This window comes from Bombus impatiens, unplaced genomic scaffold (assembly GCF_000188095.3).
Source record: "Bombus impatiens unplaced genomic scaffold, BIMP_2.2 scf_0640, whole genome shotgun sequence".
Lineage (NCBI taxonomy): Eukaryota > Metazoa > Arthropoda > Insecta > Hymenoptera > Apidae > Bombus > Bombus impatiens.
This window is the reverse complement of record NT_177059.1, coordinates 1,724,074-1,750,778: the sequence shown is the minus strand read 5'-3', so window position 1 is coordinate 1,750,778 and position 26,705 is coordinate 1,724,074. Positions and strand designations below refer to the sequence as shown.

At 38.3% G+C, this 26,705-nt stretch overlaps 1 protein-coding gene across 1 annotated transcript; it reads left to right on the top strand.

Annotated features, from left to right (window-relative positions):
- The first annotated feature begins 6 nt into the window (after positions 1–6).
- LOC100740784 (collagen alpha-1(IV) chain) lies at positions 7–26,177 on the top strand. The gene is made up of 27 exons (XM_024369764.2): positions 7–210; positions 1,739–1,781; positions 10,200–10,338; positions 10,872–11,015; positions 12,057–12,445; positions 12,898–13,032; positions 13,114–13,221; positions 13,372–13,593; positions 13,840–14,028; positions 14,262–14,378; positions 14,682–14,846; positions 15,065–15,367; positions 15,676–16,056; positions 16,302–16,508; positions 16,943–17,111; positions 17,210–17,340; positions 17,473–17,911; positions 18,239–18,588; positions 18,890–19,156; positions 19,230–19,401; positions 19,486–19,731; positions 19,841–20,203; positions 20,647–20,862; positions 21,285–21,656; positions 22,236–22,407; positions 24,030–24,144; positions 24,636–26,177. Exons 1-27 carry the CDS (start codon positions 191–193, stop codon positions 24,885–24,887), a joined length of 5,826 nt encoding a protein of 1,941 aa, XP_024225532.1. The 5' UTR covers positions 7–190; the 3' UTR covers positions 24,888–26,177.
- The last annotated feature ends 528 nt before the right edge of the window (positions 26,178–26,705 follow it).

The window sequence follows — 26,705 nt, the reverse complement described above, 5'->3', positions numbered from 1 at the left end:
GGCGGCCGCCTCCACCTTCCTTCCCTCCACCCGAGTTCATTCAGAGCCCTCCCTGGATGGGACGGTCCACACACCACGTCTACTCGGTGCCGGGTTCCCCGCGATATTTTGTGACTGTCTTTCCGTGCGGTGCTTGTGCTAGCCTGTGCTCCTCGGCTCCCTAGACCCGTCGCGGAATAGGGAGGTCGAAATGACCCGGTTGGGATTGCGGTGAGTTGCCATTCATCTTACTATTCTCTTCTTTCCAAAATTCTTTCTTTTCTCCTTACTTTCCTTATATTTCTTCTCCTCCTTCTCCGTCTTTGCCTTCTTCTTCCACTCCTTCTTCTTCTTCCTCTTCTGCCATTTCCTTCTTTTTCGCCGTTCTTACTCCTTTTCCTTCGCGGTAATCTTACTGGTTCGTCAACCTGTTGTTACGTCAATGATCTCTATATTGCGCGAACACGTGCATTCGGTAACCGTGTTGCTCGTGTTGTGCTTTTCCACCAACGTGACACGGAAGCATCGTTCGAGATACATATCTCACCTCCGTGAACTCTGACGAACTACTGTCGTGCGTCGAATAACGTGCTCTTCTCCTCGTTCCACGAGACATCTTAGTTTTTGCAGTCACCCTGCCTAGACCTGCCTTTCGTACCTGTTCCCGTTCCACCGATCTTTCTTCGGTCGATCCTTTTATTCTTCTTTAATTGCTCCGCGTTTGTTCTCCCTCGGTGCACGCGCCACGAGTATTTCAATGATGCACGGAGGGGGCACTTTCATCCCCCCGTTACATACCGACGGATCGACGAGTGGATTTCAAGGACGAAACTCGCGCGTATTTGTGGTCAATTATCCTTTTGACGGAGAACCCTGCACCGTCTCGTGCTTTGTATCGCGAAAGACGTCCGTCCATCCGATTGGTATTTTTGCGTTAATCGCGCGTGCATTAGTTTTCGATACGTTTCGCGCGAAGTGAAATATTTCTTCGGATTTTTATATTTAAAATATAGTCGATATTTGCGGTGCCGCGGGAGACCAGTAAAATTCTTGATGATTCTATCGTGACCTATTTCTTTAATCTCTTCTTTCGATGCGTATGTACCTATTTGTCTGTTTTTTTTAACCCGATACGGGAAGCGATAGAGATTTCTTGGAAAATTCCTCTTGTATTTTGCTTTCTATTTTATTTGTACGATTTAATTCACGTCGAAGACTCGCATTCCGATCATCGAAAACTGCAACGAAATCTCCTAATTTCACATTTTACACTTTCGTTTGTAGCTTTCTTCGAATTAAATAAATTCTCCACGTTCTCTTTAATATTTTCTAATATTTTCGGCGTCAAGGTATAAGAAAATAAAATTTTCATTTGTCCATGTTTTATCACGTTTAAGTCTGCTTGCACGATAATTTACTAACGGACGATACTAGTAAATCGACGAGCGACGAGCTACAACGTTCTTTTACAGAACTTTATTCGTTCGATTTTCTAACTTCGTATCGTTACGCAACAAAATTTATCGATGCTTCTACGGTAGAACTTTCGAAGACCGAGGATTTCGTTCAAACAAACGATATAAATATTTGTAAAGTTACTTATATAGCAATTTTCTTCTCTTTTTCGTATTTATTAACAACTCAAGAAATTTAGCGTGAAATTTTCCAAATTGTCGAGAAGCTATAATAACGCGAGTGAACTAACAAATGATGATAATTTCCACTTTCATAGAATAATTAAGAAAAATTGTCTTTTCAGATTCGTCGCATCCGCAGTGTTCCTGGCCGGGATAGTTGGTGGGGTACGTACAACTATCGTTTTAATTTCGATAATCTCTCGAATCGTGACTCATTCTCACTCTGTATATCGCTCGACGCCGACAAAACGAGATCTCTACGATCGGTTCGATTCATTCATCGATTACGCCTTTGCGTTGGTACATTCGAGCACGCAACGCACGTGCATGGAGCGTTGCATCGAACGACTAAAAAGTCAACCGCGAATCGAGAGGATCGCGTTTCGTGGCGCGTGCTCTCCGACCTTCTGTCTTTCCTCCTCTGTTCGCTTCATTGTGTGTACTGTGCACGTTCGAGAACCGATGGAGTTGCGAGGGCGAAAAAGCTCGATTCGAAGGTCGACGGATCTTTGGCTGGCGTAACGCGCACGACTCGCGCGAGCACATTCATTGCCCACGCGATTAAATCATTCGGAGCATCGCGTCGCGTCGCATCGCATCGCGTCGTTGTGCTTTTACGTTCTTACGTTCCTCCGCGGAAACGCTTGCCAGACTTTAGAGTTTTTCTATTCATCTGCCGAACGAAATCGATGGAATTGTTTCGGAAATCGTATCGGACTTCTCCGATCATTTGTTGGTTTTGTTAATTAAATTGCGCGTCTACCGAGTCGTGGTCACAGTTGTAATTAATAGGACCTGTAGTTGTTTAATAGTTAGAAGGAATGTTTTATCTTTAGACGACACTAACGTAGGTTGGATGAGATAATTGGAAGTGAGCTTGATCAGTTAGCTCAAGGTTACTTACTCAAGTTGTAGTTCCTATGCAATTAGTACGTGCTTAATAGCTACCATATTTTGTTATTATATTATGATCGATAGCGATCGATTAATCCAAAGTCGGTATAATATATTGTTTATGTTAGACAATATTTATAAAACGATGACATGAGACCATGTGTGTCGTATATTTATAGCGATAATACGTTACTGATAGCATTAACAGAATCATAGCAAATAATACAAATTTGTGCAAAAGTAATTGCTCCACAAGTTGAATATACTACTTGAAAAAAGGAAATTTCTCTTATAACGCAATTTCGACGAATCGCAGAAACGGAGCATTCTGCAGTTTCATATAATAACGATGCCATGGCTAACGAACCGTTTCAAAAACTCAATCTTCATCTGAATAGGTTATCGGTACTTTCGATAAATTGCTACGCGAAACTGTTCACCGGTTTTACACAACTCGGTTTCGAGCAACGATAACAAGAAATTGTTCTCCAATTGCACGTCATATTTCAACGAATCGTTCCAAGGAATGCTTTATGCCACTCTAGAAATTGTCTCTTCAGCACGCCATATCGCTATTTCGACGAATTGCTCCAAAACGCCGTTCTTCCATCGATCCCTCGTAAAATCGATGCAACTTTGAAAAACTACGAAAGTTACAAAAAAATTTAGCGTATTTTTATAGAATTCGCACTGTATCGAATAATATATCCATCGCTTTTTCCGATCGATTTTTCCTATATATACAAATTTGTTATCTTCGAATAACTTTTACAGACTTCTAGAGTAATTAAATATTCATGCTTATATCCTACGAACAAGTTTTCTAAATACCACGATAAATAGTAACAAACCTATACTATATTCTACGAGTACGACAGATAGAGTTAAATTATTCATCCAAGAATAAAAACTTCCAGTTCGCCCTTTATCCGCGAGTTTCAACGTTGCGTCACCGAAACAGAGAAAATTGTTTAACAAATTTCGAATATCATTATTTCTTCTTAATTCCTGTGGTATCCAAGAACAGAGACATTATCTTTCTATCGTTTCGCTATAATTTGATAGAAGGTTATGATAGAAATTCTTCAAATTTGTTAAATCCAGTACGTTGTTTTCGATAATGTTGCTATACACACGTAGAGATAAATGTTCTCCAACGTTCTTATTTCTCTTTTAGCAAACTTATTTCCGAGCAGCGTGCATCGGGCACGCGGTCGATAACGCGAAGATCATGTCGCAGATGCGATAAGAGCGTTTCAGCAGATTTGTCGTCGACCAACGACGGAAAGGTGTTAAATCCGAAATAGGGCAGCCGTCTGTTAGCGACCAGTTCGCCTACGAGACGCCGTAACCGCGCTTTGTGTAATTTTATTACGCCACGTACACGTGTACCGCGCGTACAAGCACATAAGCCAGCTTAGTCACTATTGAAAATAGTTTGGAATTGACCGCGGCTGGATTACCATCGTCTAAAGAACTTAATCGTCCTTTTTGGTTCTCCACGACCGCATGTTCGTTCTTGCGAGAGGTTATTGGGTTGGTAGATTGCGTTTTGGGGTTGAATCGAGTTTAACCTTTGCACCAACATTATGGTCGAACGCAGCTGTGTATGTAGATATCTGCTTTTCACTACGCGATCCGATTTTAGTCCGTGTACCGTTAAAATTTATCCTTTGTTGAGGGAATCTACGATGATAGTACACGTTCATTAATAGTAACGTAAAACAAACGAAAAGTGTTGAAATCATAGAACTTTTCGAGTTGTAGAAATTGAAATTCCTCGAGAATGGTAAAACGAATTAGTTGTGTCGAAATTCGGGCACTCGATTCAGATCTGGATTATCAAAAATTTGATTGTTATAGCTTGACAAAACATTTTGACAAAACCTTCTCGAGGGCAGTAAGCCCTCTTTCGATTCTTTTCTCCATCGAAGCTTGGCGATAGAAAAAAAAAAAAAAGAAAGAAATTGGATAGAATAAAAATTCATCGTTTCTACGCGTCGAAATCCAATCCAAGTTACGTAAGATAAAAAAAAGCATTCCAAATCAAAATAACGAAATATAATATCGATTATAACAATAACTGTGCGACTGCTTAACGTAAAAGCCCTAATGTTGCTCATTTTCAAGGTATTTTAGTTTTACTACGAAAAATCCTACTTTACGTTAAACGCAGACTCGAACAGTAGTTCTGTTCTCGTCGTATTTTCTTTATTTTACCTGACATCATAGGATTAAGAAGTTTGCACAGCAAATTCGCCGGATAAGAAGCATATTTATTTTGACCGTTTTATCTCGTTAGCAGCTGCATTCTACGCTTTCATTCGTAGAATATTCGTGACTTACGATGACACGAATCGATCAGTCGATTATGTCTCTTCGATGTTTCGAATGCACCAGCCAAGGTACCGGCTGTAATGTTAAAACGTTCCATTCTTTCTGTATCTTTTACAGTTGGCAAGCTGCTATTACGCGACGTTTAAATTTTAGCGTCTCGTGCATGCTCGGTGATGCGTGAAACGTGAAAAATTGTTTCGCGAGGCGGGAACCACTTGCGCCGTAGCGAAAGTGTTTAGTCAGAGGAACGGGTTTACGGAGCGGCGGGATTAATGATGATCGTCGTGAAGTCAATTGCACGTTAAAAACTCTTAAAGATAGCGTTATTCGCCGGATAAATCGCATCGAACGAAATTCCGAATGCGGTAAATTAACAGCAGAAAGGCCTGTGTAAATGGGCTTTGATCAACGTTGATAACGATTCTTGTTGCGCGTTTCGCGATAACAGTTTTACCGAACGAAGTAATTTAGTTTTCTTTGCTTGTAATTTATCACTCGTAACCTGACCGCGATAGAAATTTTCACGAAACCTGTGATTCTATGTGTACTATATAGGACAAACGATTTTGAAAATTCATTAAAAAATATTTCGTATTAATTATTTCGACCCTTGAATTTACAAGTGTTCTCGCACGATTGGCTCGCAAGGATCATAGCGTTACGAGTCGGTCCATCGTTATTTTTCCTAAAATAGCGTGCTGCGTTTATCGTTGTAAGAATTCGTTCCATGAAAACGTATCGTTGCAGAGAGTAAAGTTATAACTCAACTACGAAATTAAAGGGATGGGAATCTTAATTCTCAAAATCTTAATATTCACTGCCGTGGTTTTCAACTCGCAATACCGTGTATGCTGTCGACAAAGTAAATTACTTGGTTCCTTTCGTCGTATCAACGTACACATATCACACTTGGCTCTTATGAATACGCGTCGTCCATCGAGATTATAAAGATCGCTGACCAACGAATTAGCGAGCCTCGTCCTACACCGTATTAATCTTGTTGAAATACATGTTGCTCCGTAACATCGTCGCATTCTTGTTCTTTCCAATTTACGGATGATCGATGTGACGCCCGAACGGTTCGCACAAGCTTCGTATTGAAGAAACGTTGAAAGTTATTAATGCGGATACCAGTTGACTGTTAATTTATAGTAGGTTCGAAAGAGTGACTCGATTTTAATTGACTTTGACTCGAGTTCTATCGGTTTAGTGGAATTACTGAAAAGTGGGGCTGCCTGTTTGTCGCAGCAGTCCCTGCGAATGAAACGAGGAATACGGCGAGGTGAAGTTGACAAACAGGAATGACGGAGGATCGAAGGGAAAAAGGATCGTTCGGGATCCAAGCTGGAACGCGATGGCTGATTGGTTACGTAATCGCGGATTCACGAAGGCGGCCAAGAAACGCGATAAAAGGAACGATTCTTGAACCGTCGCGAGAAGATAGTCCCGGTATCTAGAATAAGAAAATTGGGCTGGCTTCGTTGAACGAAATGGCCGTGTAGATTGAGTCGTTTTCGTGGATGCTCGAGGATAGAGATGCGTGTGACGTTGATGATAATTTGGTTGGAGGTTCGGTCGAAAGGAGGAAACGGAGATTCTACTTTTGGAAATATTTCTTCGAATAAATTTCTCGATTTTTCGAACTTGGCGTATGAGATCTATGGGTAGGCGTATGTTTCTGGTCGTTGTCTGTCGTTGCAAGAAAAGAGAATCTCCGATGTTTGCGTAGATATAGATATTCTACTATAGATAGTATCGAGCGTAGTTTCATTTCGTGAATCGAGGAGAATGGAGATTATATTTGTCGATTATTATTTTTCCAATATTTCGGGACCGAGTATTACGAGGCTGGTAATTTGTCATTTTCTATAAAGTCAACGTACGTGCAAATTAATCAGAAATATACAAATAATTGTAATTCAAAATGAATTACGTAATATCACGGTAAATCGAAACAAACTGAACTTTGAAATTTGCTAGAATTACAATTGTATTTATCGAAATAGAATAATGAATAATTAATTTTAAATGGTAATAATAGCGAATATAGATTAACACGTGTGATCTAGGCAATTAGTATTCGGTGATTGTATTTCGGAAAGGTTTTACGTTACTTTGTACTCGTTAATTAAATAACGAAGTCGTTAGGTGAAAAATTAGCCGAGAAATAAAAAATTTTCCAACTTTTATACTTTTGATAGTATCATCATAATGTGGTCATACTAATAAATAATCTTCCTTACATTTTTTCTATTTTATGCCACGCATAAATTATAGATAAATGGAATAATTTAAAGCTAATGTAGCGCTAAGCGCTACGTAATATCTATGATTCATTGTTTGGAAATAAGTACATTATCGTATGATAATTATGTTTCGTATTCATAGCAGCTTCTTTGATCTCAAATTGCAACTACGATCTCCACCGATCTGTCCACTGCATCTGAAATTCTGACTTTGTTTAATCTTCTACAACATCAAACTCCATTTATTAAAGCAGATTGATTATAATCGTTTAATAATTATACAAATAAAAGATTAATCTAAAAGATCCTAATTAATTGGGATTGTTAGAGTTGTATCAACAATTAAACGCGAATGGGATCAGAATGTAATAAAAGTAGAGGAACGTTACGTACTTAGACTGTTAGTTGAAGATTCGAGGATCGTTTAATTTATCTTATAAAATCGCAAGAATTAAGAGAAATCGTAAAAATGATTTAACTCGCGACGTATCACAAAACAGCAATTTTTGACTTTTCTACAAAAAGTTCGACATATCCGTGGCAAGATTTTATATTCTTACATCACAGAATTGAGAAGGCATAATCCTGTACATATTTTCAGCAGTGATGTCAGTAAATCAGTTTCGCGTGTAACTCGCGACGAGGTCGTTGCGAATTATCGTATCAGCGTCCAGATGTCTGTATCGCTTCGTATTATTAGAATTCAGGATAAAGATTCGACAAATTATGTGTATCTGTTACGACATATGATCCGTTACAAATTGCTGCAAAAATAAGCGATTCTTAATCAATAAATATGTTTAGCAAAGATCACAAAAATACTACAATACGTACATAAACATTTTCTATGGTTTCTCTCGCGAATCTGCCTCTAAATTCGTAACTCATCGAATTCGCTAAGCAGTGCAAATACTTCTGCAAACGGTGATAAAATTGTTCGCCTTTGGAATTTTCGAGAGTTTTGCTGCTTCTGTTCTCGTAGCTTCCCAAGATGTATGGCATCGACGTGACACGATTATCTTCTGTTTCGATAAAACCCGTACTATTTCATTCAGCTTTTTCGAGGGAAATGTTCGAGGGAAACGCGCGGCAGAGAGGCTGGCCAGAAAGGGATCCAAAGAGGAACAGCGTGCGGCGCGTCACTTCAAAACGATAACGGGCGAAGCGTTATCTCCCGCGCTTCCTGTCAGCGCGTACCATTCCGAAACTTAAAAAGGATAAAACGTGAAAACGAGGGCAAGACAATGACTTTCTGCGAACGCGATGACGCATCGACTGAATCGAGCTAATTTGTATAATATGGTCGCCGTACGCGGACAGGGCTAGATCAGCGATCGAGGTATAGAAATTGGTCTGCGTGCGTCGAAAGAAATCTCTTGGAAAAAGATGTCGCTCTGTTATATGTACGTACGATGCACTGTCGTTCGTGAGTCGTTAAACATTCTGATAGATTCGTAGTTACGCTATACCGCTCGTGTTAATGTTCACCTTGCGAGTGTTTGCATAGCGTATTTGAGATGTTACGTGATTTTTCAGATGTTGGAAGATATTTTAGAGAATAGGTGGAAGGCTTAAGTAACAATCGTGATGCTTTGGATTTATGGAGTTTACTTTTCGGTTAAATTTATACATCGTTGTTTAATATCGCTGTAATATGTAGATTATCAAAATTCGAATTAAAAATGAATAAAAAATAAAACGTGCTCTGTCGTACAAGAAGCGTAGCTGATAACTTATCGACAGTTGATGCAACCTCAGAAGTACCTATTAAATATTAAGATGTAAGAAGATCCTCTTGAAAACGTTTTTAGTCTTCATATCTAGGCATTTGATATATACGCTTAGCTATGCTTTCTCGTTCTAGCGCGAAACATAACTTTTATCTTAATCGTCGAGTCGTATTATATCAAACATTTTTTATTTGATGTTCCTTTTTCCTTTGTAATTTATAGAATTAAAATTCGCGACAAATGTTTATTTTGGGTACTATTTTGGGTACGTTATTTTAATTCATTTGTGCCGAATCTAATTATTTTCTATACACGGCATGCATGTATATACACATTTATTATTCCGAATCAATTATTAAATTTAAGTCGAATATAGCCAGTAACTACCAATACATATTACGTTATTAATTTATTTATTTATTTCACTTTTAGTTGACAAAGCGAAAAAGTTATTTGTACTTTCTAAGAATGGCAATCATATTATTCTTTTTAGAAAAGTCAATGCATACGCAAATATTTGTCGAACAAAGCTTAGTGTGTTATGATCAATTTATTCTGTATATATAATTGCAATATGATAACAATCGTAATTATGTTAGAATATTCTATTAAACTCCTTTAACTTTTTTTGTAAGCAACTACATATTCGAAAATTGTATTTTTCATCAAATTAGATCAATTTAGTGTCTGTGAATGATTGGTCATACTCCGTCGGTAAAGTAGTTTATAGATCCTTCAGTCAATACCCTCAGACCTGCATGATCTACAGCTCAATCGATATTTACGTTTATCGCGCACCTTCGTATCGATTACCGAGATCTGATCGATTCTGATTGATTCTAATCGATTACTTGATCTACTGACTTGATCTATCGAAAAAACTTCAAATTATACAAAGTTTCATAAGATACGTAAATTCACAATTTATTTGGTAAGTTATTCGAAACATTTCAATCTCATTTTTACCGTTCAACTTGGAAAATCATAATTTTCTGAAAGTTTTAGCCACCGTCTTTATAACAAAAACGCGCAATCAATAAATATTGCATAAAAGATTAATTTAAATTTAATTGTTCTAAACTACGAAATAAACGATATGTACAACTGACGTGCTTGATTGAAAAGAAATTACATTTTAGACGGTTATATTCTACGATGGAAATCGATGAAAATGTATAGTATTATTAAATATATTGCAGAAATAACAAGATAGGATTTTTCGTGAACGTACTGCGGTAGCGAACGTGTTAAAAGATCTCTATAACTGCAATAGAAAACAAAACATGAATGCTCTCTTACAATTAAACAATGTTACTTCCTTACGAAGAAGTCATCAAATAAATCTCTGTTCTATTTTATATCTTTTTCTTTTCCAGCAATATAACCACACATCATGGTCGTACAATCCTCCGCCTGTTGTACCACTTGGACGAGGTGATATTGGAAAACCAAATAGTACAGACGACGATTATAATATTTCACCACGATGGAGGGCTTTTGTTACGAACAACGAAGGTAACGACGGGGTTTATCTCTTCTTGATTTTCTCTGCATAGAACAAAAATTTCGCTGCACCTCTTGCCGATAAGTATAATTGGATAATATTTTCAATTCTATGTACGGATATCTAGATAATTCCTTTTTATGTCCTTTTTATACGCTGACGAAATGGAAGATTATCTTTAGAAAAAATTTATTGCAAACGCGAATAAATACCTCTGTTGAAACTTTAAAATAGTGTTTCTCGTTTCTGAAAATTTTTCCACTGCCTCTTTCTTCTCCGGATAAATCGTTTAGTTGATTTTCTCTTTCGTATTTTTATGTAGTTTTCCCTTTAACTTTTATTAAACTGTTTATCCGATTACCTGTTTATTAATTTTTGCTTCTCCTTTGTCATTTTCTACTTTCTTAATTAAAAATTATTAATTTGTGCTGTTTAAATATTTTGAATATATTCTACTCTTCCTGTGAAACTTGTAATTTTGAATAATATTATAATAATTTGACATAACATATATAGTAAATTGATCTTGTATTCTACTGTATAGATTCTGAGGAAGATAGGCGGTACTTAAATAACCAAGGCCAAGGCTATCAAGGTCAGAATTACGATGATCGATACAACAGATACCCTGATAGCGATGACTATAATCAGAGAACTGATGATTCCGGCGGATATCAAACTAATTATGGTATCAATAAAAATGCACTTATCGCAATTTTCCTCTTTGTCCTCTTTATATTATTCATCGTGATTTATATATGTAAATAACATAAAGGTGAAGTCATGTAATAAGTTAAAGCACATTGAAATAATTTATTGAAACAATTGTGTTAAAAATTTAAACGAATAGTAAGAATATGTCCTGTATTAATCGTGCTATTTGTTAACAATTTTCCAGGAAACAGCGCTCACCTTGTTTCCTTCGAAACGATTCCGTCGCAATATCTCCAGATTTACGAATTCAATTTCGGCCTACTAATTAACAGGACCGTACATTTATCTTTTGTCTTTACAGCGTTGTGTAATAGTTTCCTATTAATCGATAGTGCCAGCGGTTATTGCGCGCGCGCACAAGTTTATGGTGTTCCATAAAATTTAATAGGCTAATAGAAAATTGAATTTTGAAAAGGCATAAAGCTGATATCGCTTGAGATTCGAACGAGTTATTTTCATAAAAGAACAAACCTTTAACAGACGAGAAATTTGTCGAATTTCACAAAATAGAGCTGTGACGAGTAACGTGCATTTTATTGCCAAACCTTTTCTTCGCCCCTCATTTATGATTCTGCAATTGTACTGCTCTATAATTTTCCAAGCTCGTGCATTTTGGGGGAAAAATTATTTTGAATTATGATTTCTGCTAAAGTCACTTCTTTATGTTAACGTCAACGAAATTTATATTTTTCGATTCATTTACGCGATTGTTAATAGTCGTTTACAATCTTTTTCTCATTTCACATTTTTTTCTTCTATCTGCTGCCCTTACGAAATATCGTCATATTTATATAGGGATTTCATTCTATGAAATAACATTTCTGCCTACATTTGAAAAATATAAATTTGCAAATACATTCTCTGTAACGATTATAGTTTATTTTTAAGATGATACTTGTTGTCATGGCGTTAAACACGAAAACCAGCGTCCCAATTCATACGATCTCATTCCCATCTTTCCATCTCATAGATCGTCTATCCGATTCGTTTAACACGAGTAATCTTCTCCTCTCAGGAGGCTTGGATCAAGAATCCTACAACCAAGGTCAAGATCAAATCCCGTTGGATCCTTACAATCAAGAAGCTGGCGATCCTTACGGAAGACCTGGAGGTTATGAAGACTCTTACAGAAGAGGAGAAGCCGGAGGAGAACAAAGATCCAGAGATTCTTCTGGCGATGGCTACGATAGAAATTATGGATCCAGAGACGATTATGGACGCGGAGATCCTTACGGACAACGCGGATACTCTTCAGGGCAACGTGGAGGATATGGCGCGGCCGGAGATTCGGACAATTATCCGAGCAGTTACACGGTTGTGCCAGTTCCAGGATACAAGCCACAACGAAACTGTACCGGATCGGCCTGCTGCGTGCCAAAATGTTTCGCGGAGAAAGGTTCCAGGGTAAGTGTTCGTCGAAGGGAATTTTGTATGCAAAATTTATTTTTTTTTCTTTTTTTACGGTAATCACGAAAATGTAAACTTGTAAGACATAATTGGATATTATATTTCAAGACAATACGAGAAAAGCACACGAGGCGTCGATGTCGAATGTTAATTTCGAAGGAAATATTGGAGTTACGAGTGGAAAAGAATTAGCTATAAAATCAGTGTTACTGTTGTATTCCTTTTATTTCCTACTAAATTACGATGGTTGGGTCATTCATTTAATTCAGAGGTGAAAGTAATTTGATGTAAATTTCGTTTCGGTGTGAGTTATACGACAAAATATGAATAATTGTAAAAACACGCATAATAAATATCTGCAACAGAATGTTAGAACAAATTAAATGAAAATAATTTTTATATTATACTAGATTTGTGAATTTTTAATTCATTTTTACTTATGCGCACAGGGACCGCCAGGTGTAATGGGGCCACAGGGACCTAAAGGTCAAAAAGGATTTCCTGGAACAGAAGGTCTTTTGGGACCAAAGGGAGAAAAAGGTGATCCTGGTCCTCAAGGACTACGCGGTCCGAAAGGTGACAGAGTATGTACTGATTTATTATTAACGTTCGATTTTGTTTATAATAGTATACAATAATATATTGTTAATAATAATTTTTTCCAGGGTAAAATGGGTATACCTGGATTCTCCGGTATAAGTGGTGTTCCTGGAGTACAAGGTCCACCCGGAGCTCCTGGTCTACCTGGTCGTGATGGCTGCAATGGAACAGACGTACGCATGCTACAAATTATTTTTATTAGCAATACTTATTACGAGAATACGGCTGTTTGTGCATTTATGAGAAATTCTGAAACAAAAAATGAGAATATGCGATAGTATAAAATGAAAATTAAAAAATTTTTCTTTACGATTATCTTTCAGGGTGAACCTGGTCCTGCTGGTCGTCCTGGAGATACAGGCCCTCGTGGTTATCCAGGTCCTCGAGGGCCCAAGGGAGACAAAGGTCAATCAGGGTTCGCCGGTAGGTTCCCTGTAGGTCAAAAGGGAGAACCGGGTATAGATGGTGTCAGAGGACCTCCAGGACAACCAGGATTACAAGGAGAGCGTGGATTTCCTGGACCTAAGGGTGATCGTGGTCCTTATGTAAGTTACTGTTTGTAAATACTTTCGTGACTCGCTGTACATTTAACCGTGTTAAAAGCGAAGTTCATTTTAATACCGTTCGTTTGCAGTAATACCATTATGTTGTTATTGTTTGTAATCATTGAAAATAATAATTTCTCTACTCTTTATCTATTGACAAATAAGACACTTATATTGGTGAATGGTTAATCTATAAACGATAATGCTACGATACGGTGATTTAAAATATTCGACTATCGTATTCAGGGTCCGCCTGGTCTACAAGGACCAAGAGGAGAAAAGGGAAACATGGGTCTTGCGTTCGAAGGTCCGAAAGGTGACAAAGGTCAGAAGGGAGAGCAAGGACCTCCTGGATCGCCTGCAGTCGGCGGCTTTCTACATCCAGGAGAAGAAATAGCAGGTCCACAGGGAGAGCGTGGTGAAAAAGGAGACACGGTATTCTTTTTAAATACTTAAAATTTACAACATTAACATAAACAAAGAGTACATAGATATTGTCAATAACGTTCTAAACTTTTAGGTTCTAGTTTAAAAAAAAATGCAAATATATGTATGAGCAATTTAGTGTATAAAAATTTGTATTTGTATACATTATTTATATAGTCAAAGATTTGTACGATTATACGATCTGTTCCTTTATATCTATTTTATTTCATTTGTAACGATAGGGTGAAAGAGGGTCGGACGGTCAAAAAGGAGAACAGGGACCAATTGGTGATCATGGTATTCCTGGTACTGCAGGTATGAAAGGAGAAAAGGGTCTTCCAGGCGCACCAGGTATTCGTGTAAGTATATTTATTCGTTTCAGTTAAACGTGTTGTTCTCCTTGGATCTATATGATCTGAAATGATTATTATATTTCAATAGACATTTTTAAAGTCTAGATAGTTTTTCAATGTTTGGTTATGGTATTCACTATAATCTCACTACCTTTTGTGTATTTGACGCTTTTTCTAAACAAAGTATTGCAAAAAGGAAAGTATTTGAAAAGATATAGACGTGAATAAGAAGCGAGGAGAACAGCAATGTTAATGATAAAGTAAAAATGCAGGATGATGTAAATTAATTCGTACATTTACTATATTCAGGGACGGGATGGTTTCTCTGGACCTCCAGGTCCGCCTGGACGCAAAGGTGATCGAGGTTATGACGGATTAGACGGCCTTTCAGGTCGTCCTGGACAGAAAGGAGAACCAGGTCGAGATGGACCTATGGGTGTTCCAGGTTTACGAGGACCACCTGGTCCACCTGGAGTAAGTATTACTAACATTAATCTTCCTAAGAAACGAATAGATTAAATGACCTCTTCTTGCAACATAGATATACTTTTAGAATTGAAGTACAATAGAACTTTTCATCCGAATTGATAGAATGACAAGAACGTTAGTATAATGATAACAGAATAATTATTTTTGAGATATTAAACCCTATTTGTTCAAGTAAAAACTTTACTTCCAATTACTAATTGTAGGGTGGGAAAGGTACGCCAGGGCCTCCAGGGCCAAAAGGACCTCAAGGTTTTCCAGGACCCACTGGACCGCGTGGTGCCGATGGATATCCCGGAGATCCAGGACCAAGAGGTCCTATTGGACCATCAGGAGGGCCTGGGTTAGCAGGTATTCCTGGTCCAGAGGGTTTACCAGGAGAAAAAGGAGCAAAGGGAGAACCTGGGATCACAGGATTCCCTGGACCAACAGGTCCCCGTGGATTTGATGGCCCGCCAGGTTTAGCAGGTTCACGAGGGCTGCCAGGAGAGAAAGGAGCGTCGATTATGGTGGGTATTTATTCAGAAATCAATACGAATATTTAATAAGTCGATCCAATACAAGAACTCTTTTTTCCCTGGATATTTTATATTTGTTTAAATGTGTTTTTATTTAGAATGAAGTTTGTCCAAGTCCTAGAGTTACCGGCCTTTAACGCGTATCTAAATAAGTTATACATGGTTAATTAAATATGTTATTAGAAAAACGATAAATCCGATGCCAGTTATTTTGACTGGTTTGATAATTCTAATTCGTTTGATACTTAATATTAATTTTCATAGTTAATAATATTTCGAAAATTACCAAACGTGCATAGGGCCCCAAAGGAATGGATGGAGCGCCCGGTAGAGATGGCGAGAAAGGACAAAAAGGAGAACGCGGTTACGCAGGACCGCGTGGAGTTCCTGGCGACGTGGATGGTATTCCAGGAGCGCCCGGAGAACCTGGTTTACCAGGAGAACCGGGAACGCCAGGGAAAAACGGCATTCCAGGATTTCCAGGATCACCTGGTGAGAAGGGAGAGATAGGAGGGCGTTGTATAGACTGTCTGCCGGGATTACCAGGAATCAAAGGTGATCGTGGTTTCGATGGACAACCTGGACTTCCTGGTCCACGAGGTCCGGCTGGAGAACGAGGATTCCCCGGAGAACCTGGCAGCGACGGATTACCTGGACCAATTGGGCCACCAGGGCCTCCGGTACTTTCAGCACATTGTTTTATCTTTCGTATTTCAAAGAAATATTTTGAAAGAAAAGACTCGCACAGATTTATCAAGTTATTTAAATTCAAGTCGTTTGAGTTAAAATAACGTGGTTTCGAGAGAATATCCAATGGGATGTAGATAACTTTACCAGCACGTACCAGAAATTTATAATTAAGTAGAATTAAAATTTTAATATGTAATAGAAAATCGTTACTATATCGTGTATTTCCGATTACTAGGGAAAAGATGGCATTCCTGGTGCAGCAGGTCCACAAGGAGAACCTGGTATTCCAGCAGTGGTTACGGAAAACATGCTTAAAGTAGAAAAGGGCGATAAAGGTGTGAGAGGTCCGGTAGGAAGAGATGGTCCACCTGGTCTTCCTGGTCCGCCTGGAGAAAAAGGTCCGATGGGATTTGAAGGTTTCCCAGGACCAAAGGGTGTTGCTGTAAGTTGTTGCGATCTCAACTTTTACCATTCTGTCAATCTCTTTCGTTCAAATTTCGAAATAATTATGTAATTCTATAATTCTTAATTGGTTTTTGATGCGTTTAATCGAAAAGTGTGTTTAAAATATCATATACGTGTACTATTATGTAGAAATACTAAAAAATCTGTTTAGAGCAGCCTATAACTTTTATCGTAAATAATTTTTTGTATGTTTCCAAATAGTTTTTTGTTTTTCTTGAAAAATTTGTTTAACTTATGTGACTTTCGAAATACACATATGATATATTTTTTTATTAACAAAGTTCCCCGTTTTGGAATCATCATCGAATCTATCGAATGTATACAAATATTTTTATAACCCGCAAATAGGGTTCAGGGCAGCAAGTACGTTAAATAATTTGTCAAAACTTTTCATCCTGTTATTGTTTCTAGGGAGATCGTGGATTCCCTGGTCAAGATGGTATTCCTGGAAGACCATGTGTTCCTGGTCGAAAAGGAGAACCTGGTGTTAGTGTGAAAGGAGAACATGGAGAACCAGGCCGAAGAGGTGAAACAGGTGCAAAGGGCGAACCTGGTCCACTAGGAGATAAAGGAGAACCTGGTAGATATGCATTATATTTCTTGGAATTCGTGTATAGTTTCAGATTCTAAACCGCTTCAGTGCTCAATAAGTAATTTGATTATTTCTATTTTAAATAGGTCTGTGTCCAATTCCGGATGAATTAATTAAAGGAATTAAAGGCGACAGAGGTGCTCCCGGTGAAAAAGGAGAGCCTGGCCCACCCGGAAGGGATGGGTTAAGCGGTGACAAAGGTTTACAAGGTATTTCGGTAAGTACAAACTGTATTTCCTATTTGATAGAATTTTTTGTTATTTATTTTCATTATAATTTTGATTACTTTTATAAATGTAATATTATATACTCGTGTATTCGTAAGATAATAATAAACTATTGTGAACAGGGCCCACCTGGACCACCGGGATCAATTGGTGCACCTGGGCCAGTTGGACCAAGAGGATTACCAGGTCCTCGTGGTGACAAGGGTAATATAGGACCAATGGGTTTCCCTGGGGAATCTGGTCGTGAAGGACCCAGAGGGTTCCCAGGCGCTGCAGGGTTGAAAGGAGCAAAAGGTGAAGTTGGTATCTCGGTCAAGGGCAGTCCTGGATTGCCAGGACCACCGGGAGAAAAGGGAGAGAAAGGTCTTCCAGGACCACCAGGAAAGGAAGGTCCTGATGGTCTGCCGGGTCTGCCAGGATTTTCCGGAGAGAAGGGTGATGCAGGTATTCCAGGCATAGGTGGTTTGCCTGGTGCGCCAGGAGAAAAGGGAGATACTGGTCCGATGGGACCTCCAGGCCCGCCTGGTGTTGCTGGAATTCCTGGTATAGATGGAAATAAAGGTATGCAATTCCTAAATTCTGCAGTTTATGTTACAGTTATGTAAAGTATTTGCGCACATCCTTACGTTTTAATGAAACGTTTTCTTTATCAAGTTCCACAATTTCGTCTTCGTGGCATCAAATTTTTGTAGTGATAAGAAAGCACTTTTAGATAATACAAAATTTAATATACTTGGACCTAATTAAGTCGTATGTAAATGTTATAATAAATACAATGATGCATAAATAATTTTTGTAGCCACTGTAGGTGTCTCTCGTGAATCATTTATTTCAAATTTCAAAGTAACATAATAATTGTAACATAAACGTAATTGTTTTGTGTATCAGGTGAACCGGGATTGCCGGGCGAGGCTGGCAAACCAGGACTCCCAGGATTCCCAGGTATCAAAGGTGATCGTGGCGAACCGGGTATCGATGGATCGAAAGGTTACCCAGGAAGACGTGGTCTACCTGGTTTACAAGGTAGACCTGGTATAGAAGGTGCACCTGGTTTGAAAGGAGAACGAGGTGAAAAAGGCGCCCCTGGTTTCCCTGGATTACGTGGAATGGAAGGAAAACCTGGCCGCCCTGGATTAATTGGACCAAAAGGAGATATAGGTCATCCTGGTCTGCCTGGTCTTCCTGGAACTATCGGGTTCCAAGGACCTAAAGGTGATCAAGGTTTACCAGGATTGCCAGTAAGTCTTTTACATTCGCAAATGTTGATTTAAGCTAATTGTTCAATATTTGTAATATCTTCAATCGAAAAAGCTGAAAAGGAATATTATATATATTTATTAACTGATATTGATTACTTAATATGATAATAGGTAATGAGCTTTTACACTTTTGAGTTATAAAACTTGTATCTTTCTTTCTCTTTCAATGAATACAATTAAAAATATTTGTGCTGCCACCTTATCGCAGCGAATTTGTGTTATGCCCAATAGGGATTTAACGAAGATAGTGGGAATTTATTGTAACCATTAATCTCGTTAGGGACGCAAAGGAGAACCAGGTCTAGTTTCTGAGAAAGGACAGAAAGGTGAACCAGGAATGCCAGGTATCCGTGGTCCTGTTGGTCCTCCTGGTAGAGATGGTATTGACGGAGACAAAGGGGAACGTGGATTGTCGTGTAATTGTTTAGACGGATTGCCAGGTCTTAAGGGAGAACCTGGTCTGCCAGGTCGCGATGGTTTACCAGGACCTATAGGGCTAAAAGGTGACGCTGGAGTAAGAGGTTTCCATGGTTCTCAAGGAGATATAGTACGTTTTATTCTTTACAATGAACAAAAATTCATAGCAAGGAGTTTAATTTAAAATATTTTTAAATTTCCAGGGACCAATGGGTCCACCAGGTGAACCCGGAACACCTGGAATCGACGGATTACCAGGCGAGCCAGGTGACATCGGTCCACCAGGTCCACCTGGTTTCCCTGGTTTGGATGGTGATGTGGGAGCTCCAGGACATCCTGGCCTCAACGGTGGCAAAGGAGACCGTGGTTTGCCAGGTAAGAGGTTGAAACAATTTCAACTTTATAAGAAAATGTACAAACTAATTTTGTAGAAACTAATGGATTTAATTATTTCACAAGGTCTTGTTGGGGAATCTGGTATCCGTGGTATGCCTGGAGAAAAAGGTGACCGGGGACAACCTGGACCGACAGTTGCGATCAAAGGTGAGAAAGGCGAACCAGGTATGCCAGGATTACGAGGTGTAGCTGGAGAGAAAGGAGATCGTGGTGAGGAAGGTCTAGCTGGTTATGATGGCGAAAAAGGAGATAGGGGCACACCAGGTCCAGTTGGAAACCCAGGTTCACCTGGCCTCCCTGGACCTAAAGGTATTCTCAATTTCTAATTTATTATTTTGCATTTTCTATCGTTAACGCAATTCAATTGTGTCTGCAAAAGATCAAGCTTTGATCGACTATGTGAAATGTGTTATTTTAGGTGAAGAAGGTCCACGTGGACCTACGGGAATTGCTGGATTAACTATCAAGGGTGAGAAGGGTTTACCAGGTCTGCCAGGAAAGCACGGACGAGAAGGAGTACCAGGACGACCGGGAGAGAAGGGAGAACGAGGATTACCTGGTTTACCAGGACATAAAGGAGATCAGGGACCTTATGGACCTGTCGGGCCACAGGGCGAGAAAGGAGATATGGGACTTATGGGTGCTCCCGGTTTACCAGGTCAAGATGGTGCTCCAGGTCATAGAGGACTCTCGGGTCAAATAGGTCCAAAAGGTGAAAAAGGTGACAATTGTATACCAGAACCAGGTCTGCCGGGACAAAAGGGAGAACCAGGATACCCAGGTAAATGGACAGGGATTAATAAATTATTAAATCACCCAATAGATTCCTGCTGTTTATTTTCTGTTACTTAAAATCTCCCTTTTTCAGTATCATTTCCATCTTTTTTCTTTTTTTTTTTTTTTAACAAACAATAGATTTAGGATAACTCGCAACTTTTGACACCCTGAATCGATAAACTTCTTGTTTCATTTACCTGATCACGAATTTTGTCTTTGTTTGGAGGTAAAGTGCTGAACATGATTAACCTTTAAGATCAAAATTTTCTTTTTTAACGTAATCGAAAAACTAGTTCGTGCAAATACAAGACGATAATGAAAATTGTTTATTATCCAATTTGGTAAATTACGAGGCAACTACTAAACTTAACTCAAATAATTTCATCTTATTCTATTTAGAATACGTTTGGTAATTTTGTAAACACGTTTATTTTACTAAATTTACAGGAGTTTCCGGAATTGATGGACTCCCCGGTGAAAAAGGTGACAGAGGTTGGCCCGGTCTAGAGGGTCCACCTGGTCTGGATGGAGAGAAAGGTGAAAGAGGATTCCCAGGTCCAATGGGAAAAATGGGTGCTATTGGGTTTGTTGGTCAGAAGGGTGACAAGGGTCTCGACTGCCTCGAACCACCGATGGGACCAAAAGGAGACCGTGGTTATCCTGGTATGGCCAATTACGTCAAAATATCGAAAATTAAAGTTTTATAGATATCATGATACGTAATAACTTGACTATACTAAATTCAATGAATGAGACCGATACACTTGAATATTCCGGCTAAGATCCAAAATTTTTCGCGTGCGTGTTTCTTCTTAACTCCATTTAGCATCAAACTATGGACGATATTTATTCGAATATTTTACTATCTGGCAAAAATTCGTAATAAAAACGCTGCGGACTTTCCGAACAGCTCAATGTATAAATCATTTACTTGTAATTGTTATAAATTGTAATTAATTTATAAATCATATCTGCATTGGTAAATCATTTATAATTGTACTAATTTGACTTATATTTATGTCGTTAATTGTCAATTTAGTTATTGTTCATATTTTATATTTGAGTTTTTATTTTTTTTACTGCAGGACTGACTGGCCCGCCAGGCTCGCCAGGAGAGAAAGGAGCTTCAGGTCAGCCAGGATTCCCAGGATCGCATGGAATGAAAGGTGCACCAGGACCTCAAGGACCATCAGGTCCAGTTGGATTACCAGGACTGCAAGGACCTGTTGGTGCTCCTGGTTTACCAGGTCTTCAAGGACCCGTGGGTCATCCGGGTGAACCAGGAGAACCAGGACTACCATGCGAAGCTGCGCCTGACTACCTTACTGGTATCTTGCTAGTAAAACACAGTCAAACTGACAGAGTGCCTGTTTGTGATGCAGGACATATCCAACTCTGGGAAGGATACAGTATGTTATCTACGGATGGCAATGAAAGATCGCACTCACAAGATTTAGGCAAGTACCACGGATGAAAATTAAATTACCGAAAGTATTTGTTGTTCGATTTTTCCTTAACTTAAATAACATCTCCATAATTAGACCATAACAGATGAAATGTTCATTTCAAAACATTATATTTTTTAACCAAATGGTATCAAGCAATATGTCATTTGCATATAATATAATATACAGTGACTTACGAAAATATTCAAACAGTTGTCACAAAAAATTACTAATAATATGTTATCCGTATTATACGAAACTTTTTGAAATATTCTTCTCACGAAACACGAGTATATTGTCAACGTAAAACATTCATTAGATATGTATATAATTAGTTCTGAAGATGGTACCATTAAATAGTGTTGACTTATTGATGTAATGATAATTGACTGTTGAAATACTTTCGTGAGCCAATGTACATGTATATATGCACCGAGTACGCTAGATAGAGAAATAATTACGAAGTCGATTGCAAGCGTATCGATACGTATCGGCAGCTTGATCTATGTGTCCTTGCATGTGCCTTCAGTTTGTTCTCTTCTCCCCTTCGTCTATTCTGAGTCATCTGTCTAATAAATGATCACGAAACAGGTCATGCCGGCTCGTGCGTGCGAAAGTTCTCGACGATGCCGTTCCTCTTCTGCGACACCGGCAACGTTTGTAACTATGCAAGTCGTAGCGATCGTTCTTACTGGTTGTCGACCACTAAAGCAATTCCCATGATGCCTATTGAGGGGACAGCGATAGAGGAATACATCTCCAGGTACGTTGATCGTTTCCATGAAACAAAATCGCCAGAGCACATCGAATGCCTAGCTACGTTTCCTTCGAATAAGATGTTTCTTGTAGCGTGGATCTATGTCGCGGAACGAACGTCCGTTCCACATCGATCAACCGTTAAACACGATTATGTTGCCACCCCTTCGACGCAGGTATCGCTGGCAGAAGAAATATAGCGAGGTCATAGAGTAATAGGAAAAAGACATATGTTACTTGCAGATGTTTTGTTCGAATAGTAGAGAATTCTGCTGTATTTAAAAAGATACAGTGTAGTATATTATTCGAGAAAAAAAACCTATGTGTTATAGAAAACATTCGTTACATCAATTCGCTAATGACTTTTGTGATTTGAGATTCAAGATGCTTCTGAGATAATCTGAGATTCTACGAGATGCATACAACCTCGGACGCGGCATCATCAGTCGATGTTGCTAAGTAGCATTTCAATTTACAACCTCGCTGTATCTCTCTAAACAACTTACAAACCTTCAAAGATATAAGTAATTTTTTCGCGATTTGTTCAGCCGAACGGAGATCGATTGACTTGTCACGATGGCTAGAAGGAAATCGTATAGATCTCGTTCGATTTGCTCCCATTTACCATGGGAAACTCGACTGAACTCTATTTGCATCTCGTATTCGACACGACGCATTGGAAACGAGACGTTGGTTTCGTTGACGCGTTATTTGTAAAAACGCTGCTTGGTTTTACGGTGGGGCATTTTCATCGTCTCTTCTTCTCTTTTTCTATTTTGGAAATGTTCGCGATCGATTTGAGATAATTGATATTGATATAGACGGATACCTGGTAACTTTCAAAGGATTTACGGCTACGCAGTAGCGCTGTTTCTAGGATTAATTATTTAAAAAATATCGTAGATTCATTTGTTTCAAGTACGGCGAAAATTAAAACAGACCTGCGAAATAATTTTAACGATACCTCTGTAAATTGATTCTCGATGTTAAACATTGAATCTTGTTTCAATAATCATGCTTTTCGGATATAATTTATGTAACAAACACGCACATTGAAAGTTTACGCGAGTATCCTGGTATTATAATAAATTATTGTTCCAATTTACTATTTTATACAGACTGTTCCGATGCGTAATTTACAACTTGCCGTTATGAAAAATCGTTGATACAAATATTCGAAACATTTAACATATTTAATAACATAAATTGCAAGAAGAATAAAGTATACGCTATTGTTTGAACGGAGGAATAATTATTTATATTGTTTCATTCGTCATTATGCCAAACTATGTAAAGTGAAATTTTATTCTGCGTGGAAATCAGTTGCAATTTCAATGCAAGCGTCACGACATTTTAGTTTATATAAAGTTACAAACATTTCCATGAGAGTAAATAGAAAGGGGTATGCAAAATGAAATTGTTAATTTAATATACATTTGTTAATAATTTAACTTCCAGAAGCAGTTGTTACGAACAGATGCTAAATAATACATATAAATTTGATATATCGCATCGCCTGACAAAAATGTTACTCGAAATCAAATTAATCGTTCGTTCAAGTCGAAACTGTCGAACATGGTAAAATGGTATTATGAGTATTAACAAATGAAATTTCGTTTCGTTCTACAGATGCGTGGTTTGCGAGGTTCCAGCGAATGTGATAGCCGTACACAGCCAGTCATTGAATATTCCAGATTGTCCACACGGATGGACCGGGCTTTGGATCGGATACAGTTTTGTCATGGTACGAACATTTCTTTCCATTTCTATACTCAAACGTGTAAATTTGATTACATACGAAGTTCTTATAAAAATTCAAGCGAACAATCGAAAAGTAAAAATAAATTACTTGACACTTAGTTCTTCGCATTCAGAAAGTCATCACGCGATATTTATCGTATTTTTCCCCTGTAATCTTTATTTATTTTAGGCATTTCTGTCTGCCTCTTTACACGCACGTTCGCGTGTTAAATTTTGGCTTTCAAAGTTATTTGGCAAACATCGTATTTAACACGACGTATTTTCTACACGCCTCGACGAGTACCTCCTTCACACTCTTAAACACGCGTCTCCACCCTTTTACCTTTTCGTCGAACTTTTTACGTGGAAACGCTCACAGGCCTCCTCGGTTCGAAGCTTCCCCCCGTTTTCCAATTCAAACTTTTCTCGTTTTACGTCGATAGAAATCCCGAATATCGGAAAACGGGGATTCGACTAATTTTCACGTGCTTTCAGCATACGGGTGCCGGTGCCCAGGGTGGAGGACAATCCTTGTCCAGTTCCGGATCCTGTCTGGAAGATTTCCGTACAACGCCATTTATCGAATGTAACGAAGAACACTGCCATTATTACTCGAACGAGATCAGCTTTTGGATGACGACGATAGAGGACAGGCTTCAGTTCCAAAGGCCTGAGAAACAGACCTTGAAGGCAGGCAATCTCAGGTCCCGAATAAGTCGCTGCCAAGTGTGTATAAAGAACACGTAAATCCATGTAAACCCGCGTGTTTATGCTCTCTTTCTTTTATTCCCCGCGTTTCTTCCTTCTTTCATCTTTCCTTTTTGTTTACTTTTTCCTTCTCTCTTTTTTATTTCTTTCGTTAAAACGACGCCAATTACCTTTATCGCTAACTGTAAAGAAGGTTATACATAAGACGGAATTAAGTCCGGGAGGAAAAGGACCGAATAAAAATTTGCGGAAGACGAAAGAAACTGAGAGAGATTTTTGCTCCTTGTCGTGCTCTCTTTTTGACCTCCGCCGCAAATGTCTCGTCCTCGTTATTTTTAATCTGTCTCCTTTCCCTTTCGTTTTTCTTTTTCTTCCTTTTTCTCCGTATCTCTTCTTCTTCCTATACACAGACTCTCGAAAGTATTATATATCTGGACGCTTGTAGACACCTTTTTAGTGGATATACTATATATATTATAGGGAACGTTCTGAAATTTCACTAGTACCATAATCAGACTCAATTATCGCGATTATATAGATGAAGTTTAAAAATCTGAAAATATATATAGAGGTTACACGATATCTGGTACAAGTATATATTTTGCAAAGATTATCGCATCATCTTCAGCATTTGTTATTTGTTTAAGCTATTCATACTCTGTATTAATTTGTTTACTAAATATATATTTGCAGAAAATATCTTGCAACGTGTATGTACATTTTCCGATTGCTTTCAAATTTTATCGATACGATCATGACGATAGTATCTGATTGCAGTGATAATGAAATTTCAAAATGTTTCATATAACATGGGCATTGTATTTCGTATAATACGGACGTAAAAGTTTTCTCTGGTAAATGTTCAAATACTTTCGTGGACCAGTGTATTTATCTTTCTTGTCATGTTCCTAATGCTTTCCTCGTTGATCCTTTCTTTGGTCAAAAATCTCGTTTTACACTTATTTTTACTGCCGCCTTTGAATTTCCCGCGAATTGCTTTCCTTCCCATCACGAAATCGTATATGCCGTAAGTTTTATTTCTATAACTATTCAAACAAGTGCCTAGCGTACTATTTTCTAGCATGTAAAATAATATATATATATATAAAAGTTTATTATAAATATTATATGTATATTTATATCTCGCAAATCTTGTATGAAAAGTAAGTTCATCGTACTACTACGGACACTGCCCATATCCAATATGGCATATTTTACATATTGTATATTAATATAAATGAACTTAGCCTGGTAATCGTGTGAAGCCAAATATTTAAGTGAATAGGTATTTTGCTACTGTAGCTAATAAAATTCTATTTTCAAACTTCATTCGTTTTACCTTTATAACTCATTTTTCTTCCTTCGACTTATCCTTTTATTTATACCGAAGATAAACAAATTTTAATCTTCTCTTTCGTACGATTGTTCGCTACGAACAATCTTCTTAACCTCAAACCAATCTTACACCAGTTCCTTAACAAAATTGTTTATATTTTCATTTTTTCGAACAGTCGCGGAGAGACGCGATCGCGAGGAAGCGCGTCAACGGGAATCGTAATTTCCCGTTACGATTTGACGATCGACGCCACGAACTGATCGATCCCCTATCTCGATTAGGACAATAGAGGTAGTTTAATTAGCATATCACTTGATTAACAGTTCAGAGATATTATATATTTCCAACAACTTTGTAGAGAAGATAGTTACGCTGGTGCGTAGATATAAATGAAGTAGCTGAATGATCGAAGGGTGTAAACCCGGGAAAGAGATGTTGACTGTTCTAAAGATGATGAACCATTGAAGTCCGGTGACGATGCTGTTGCAAAGGAAAACTCTTACTCGGTGGTGATCGCCCCC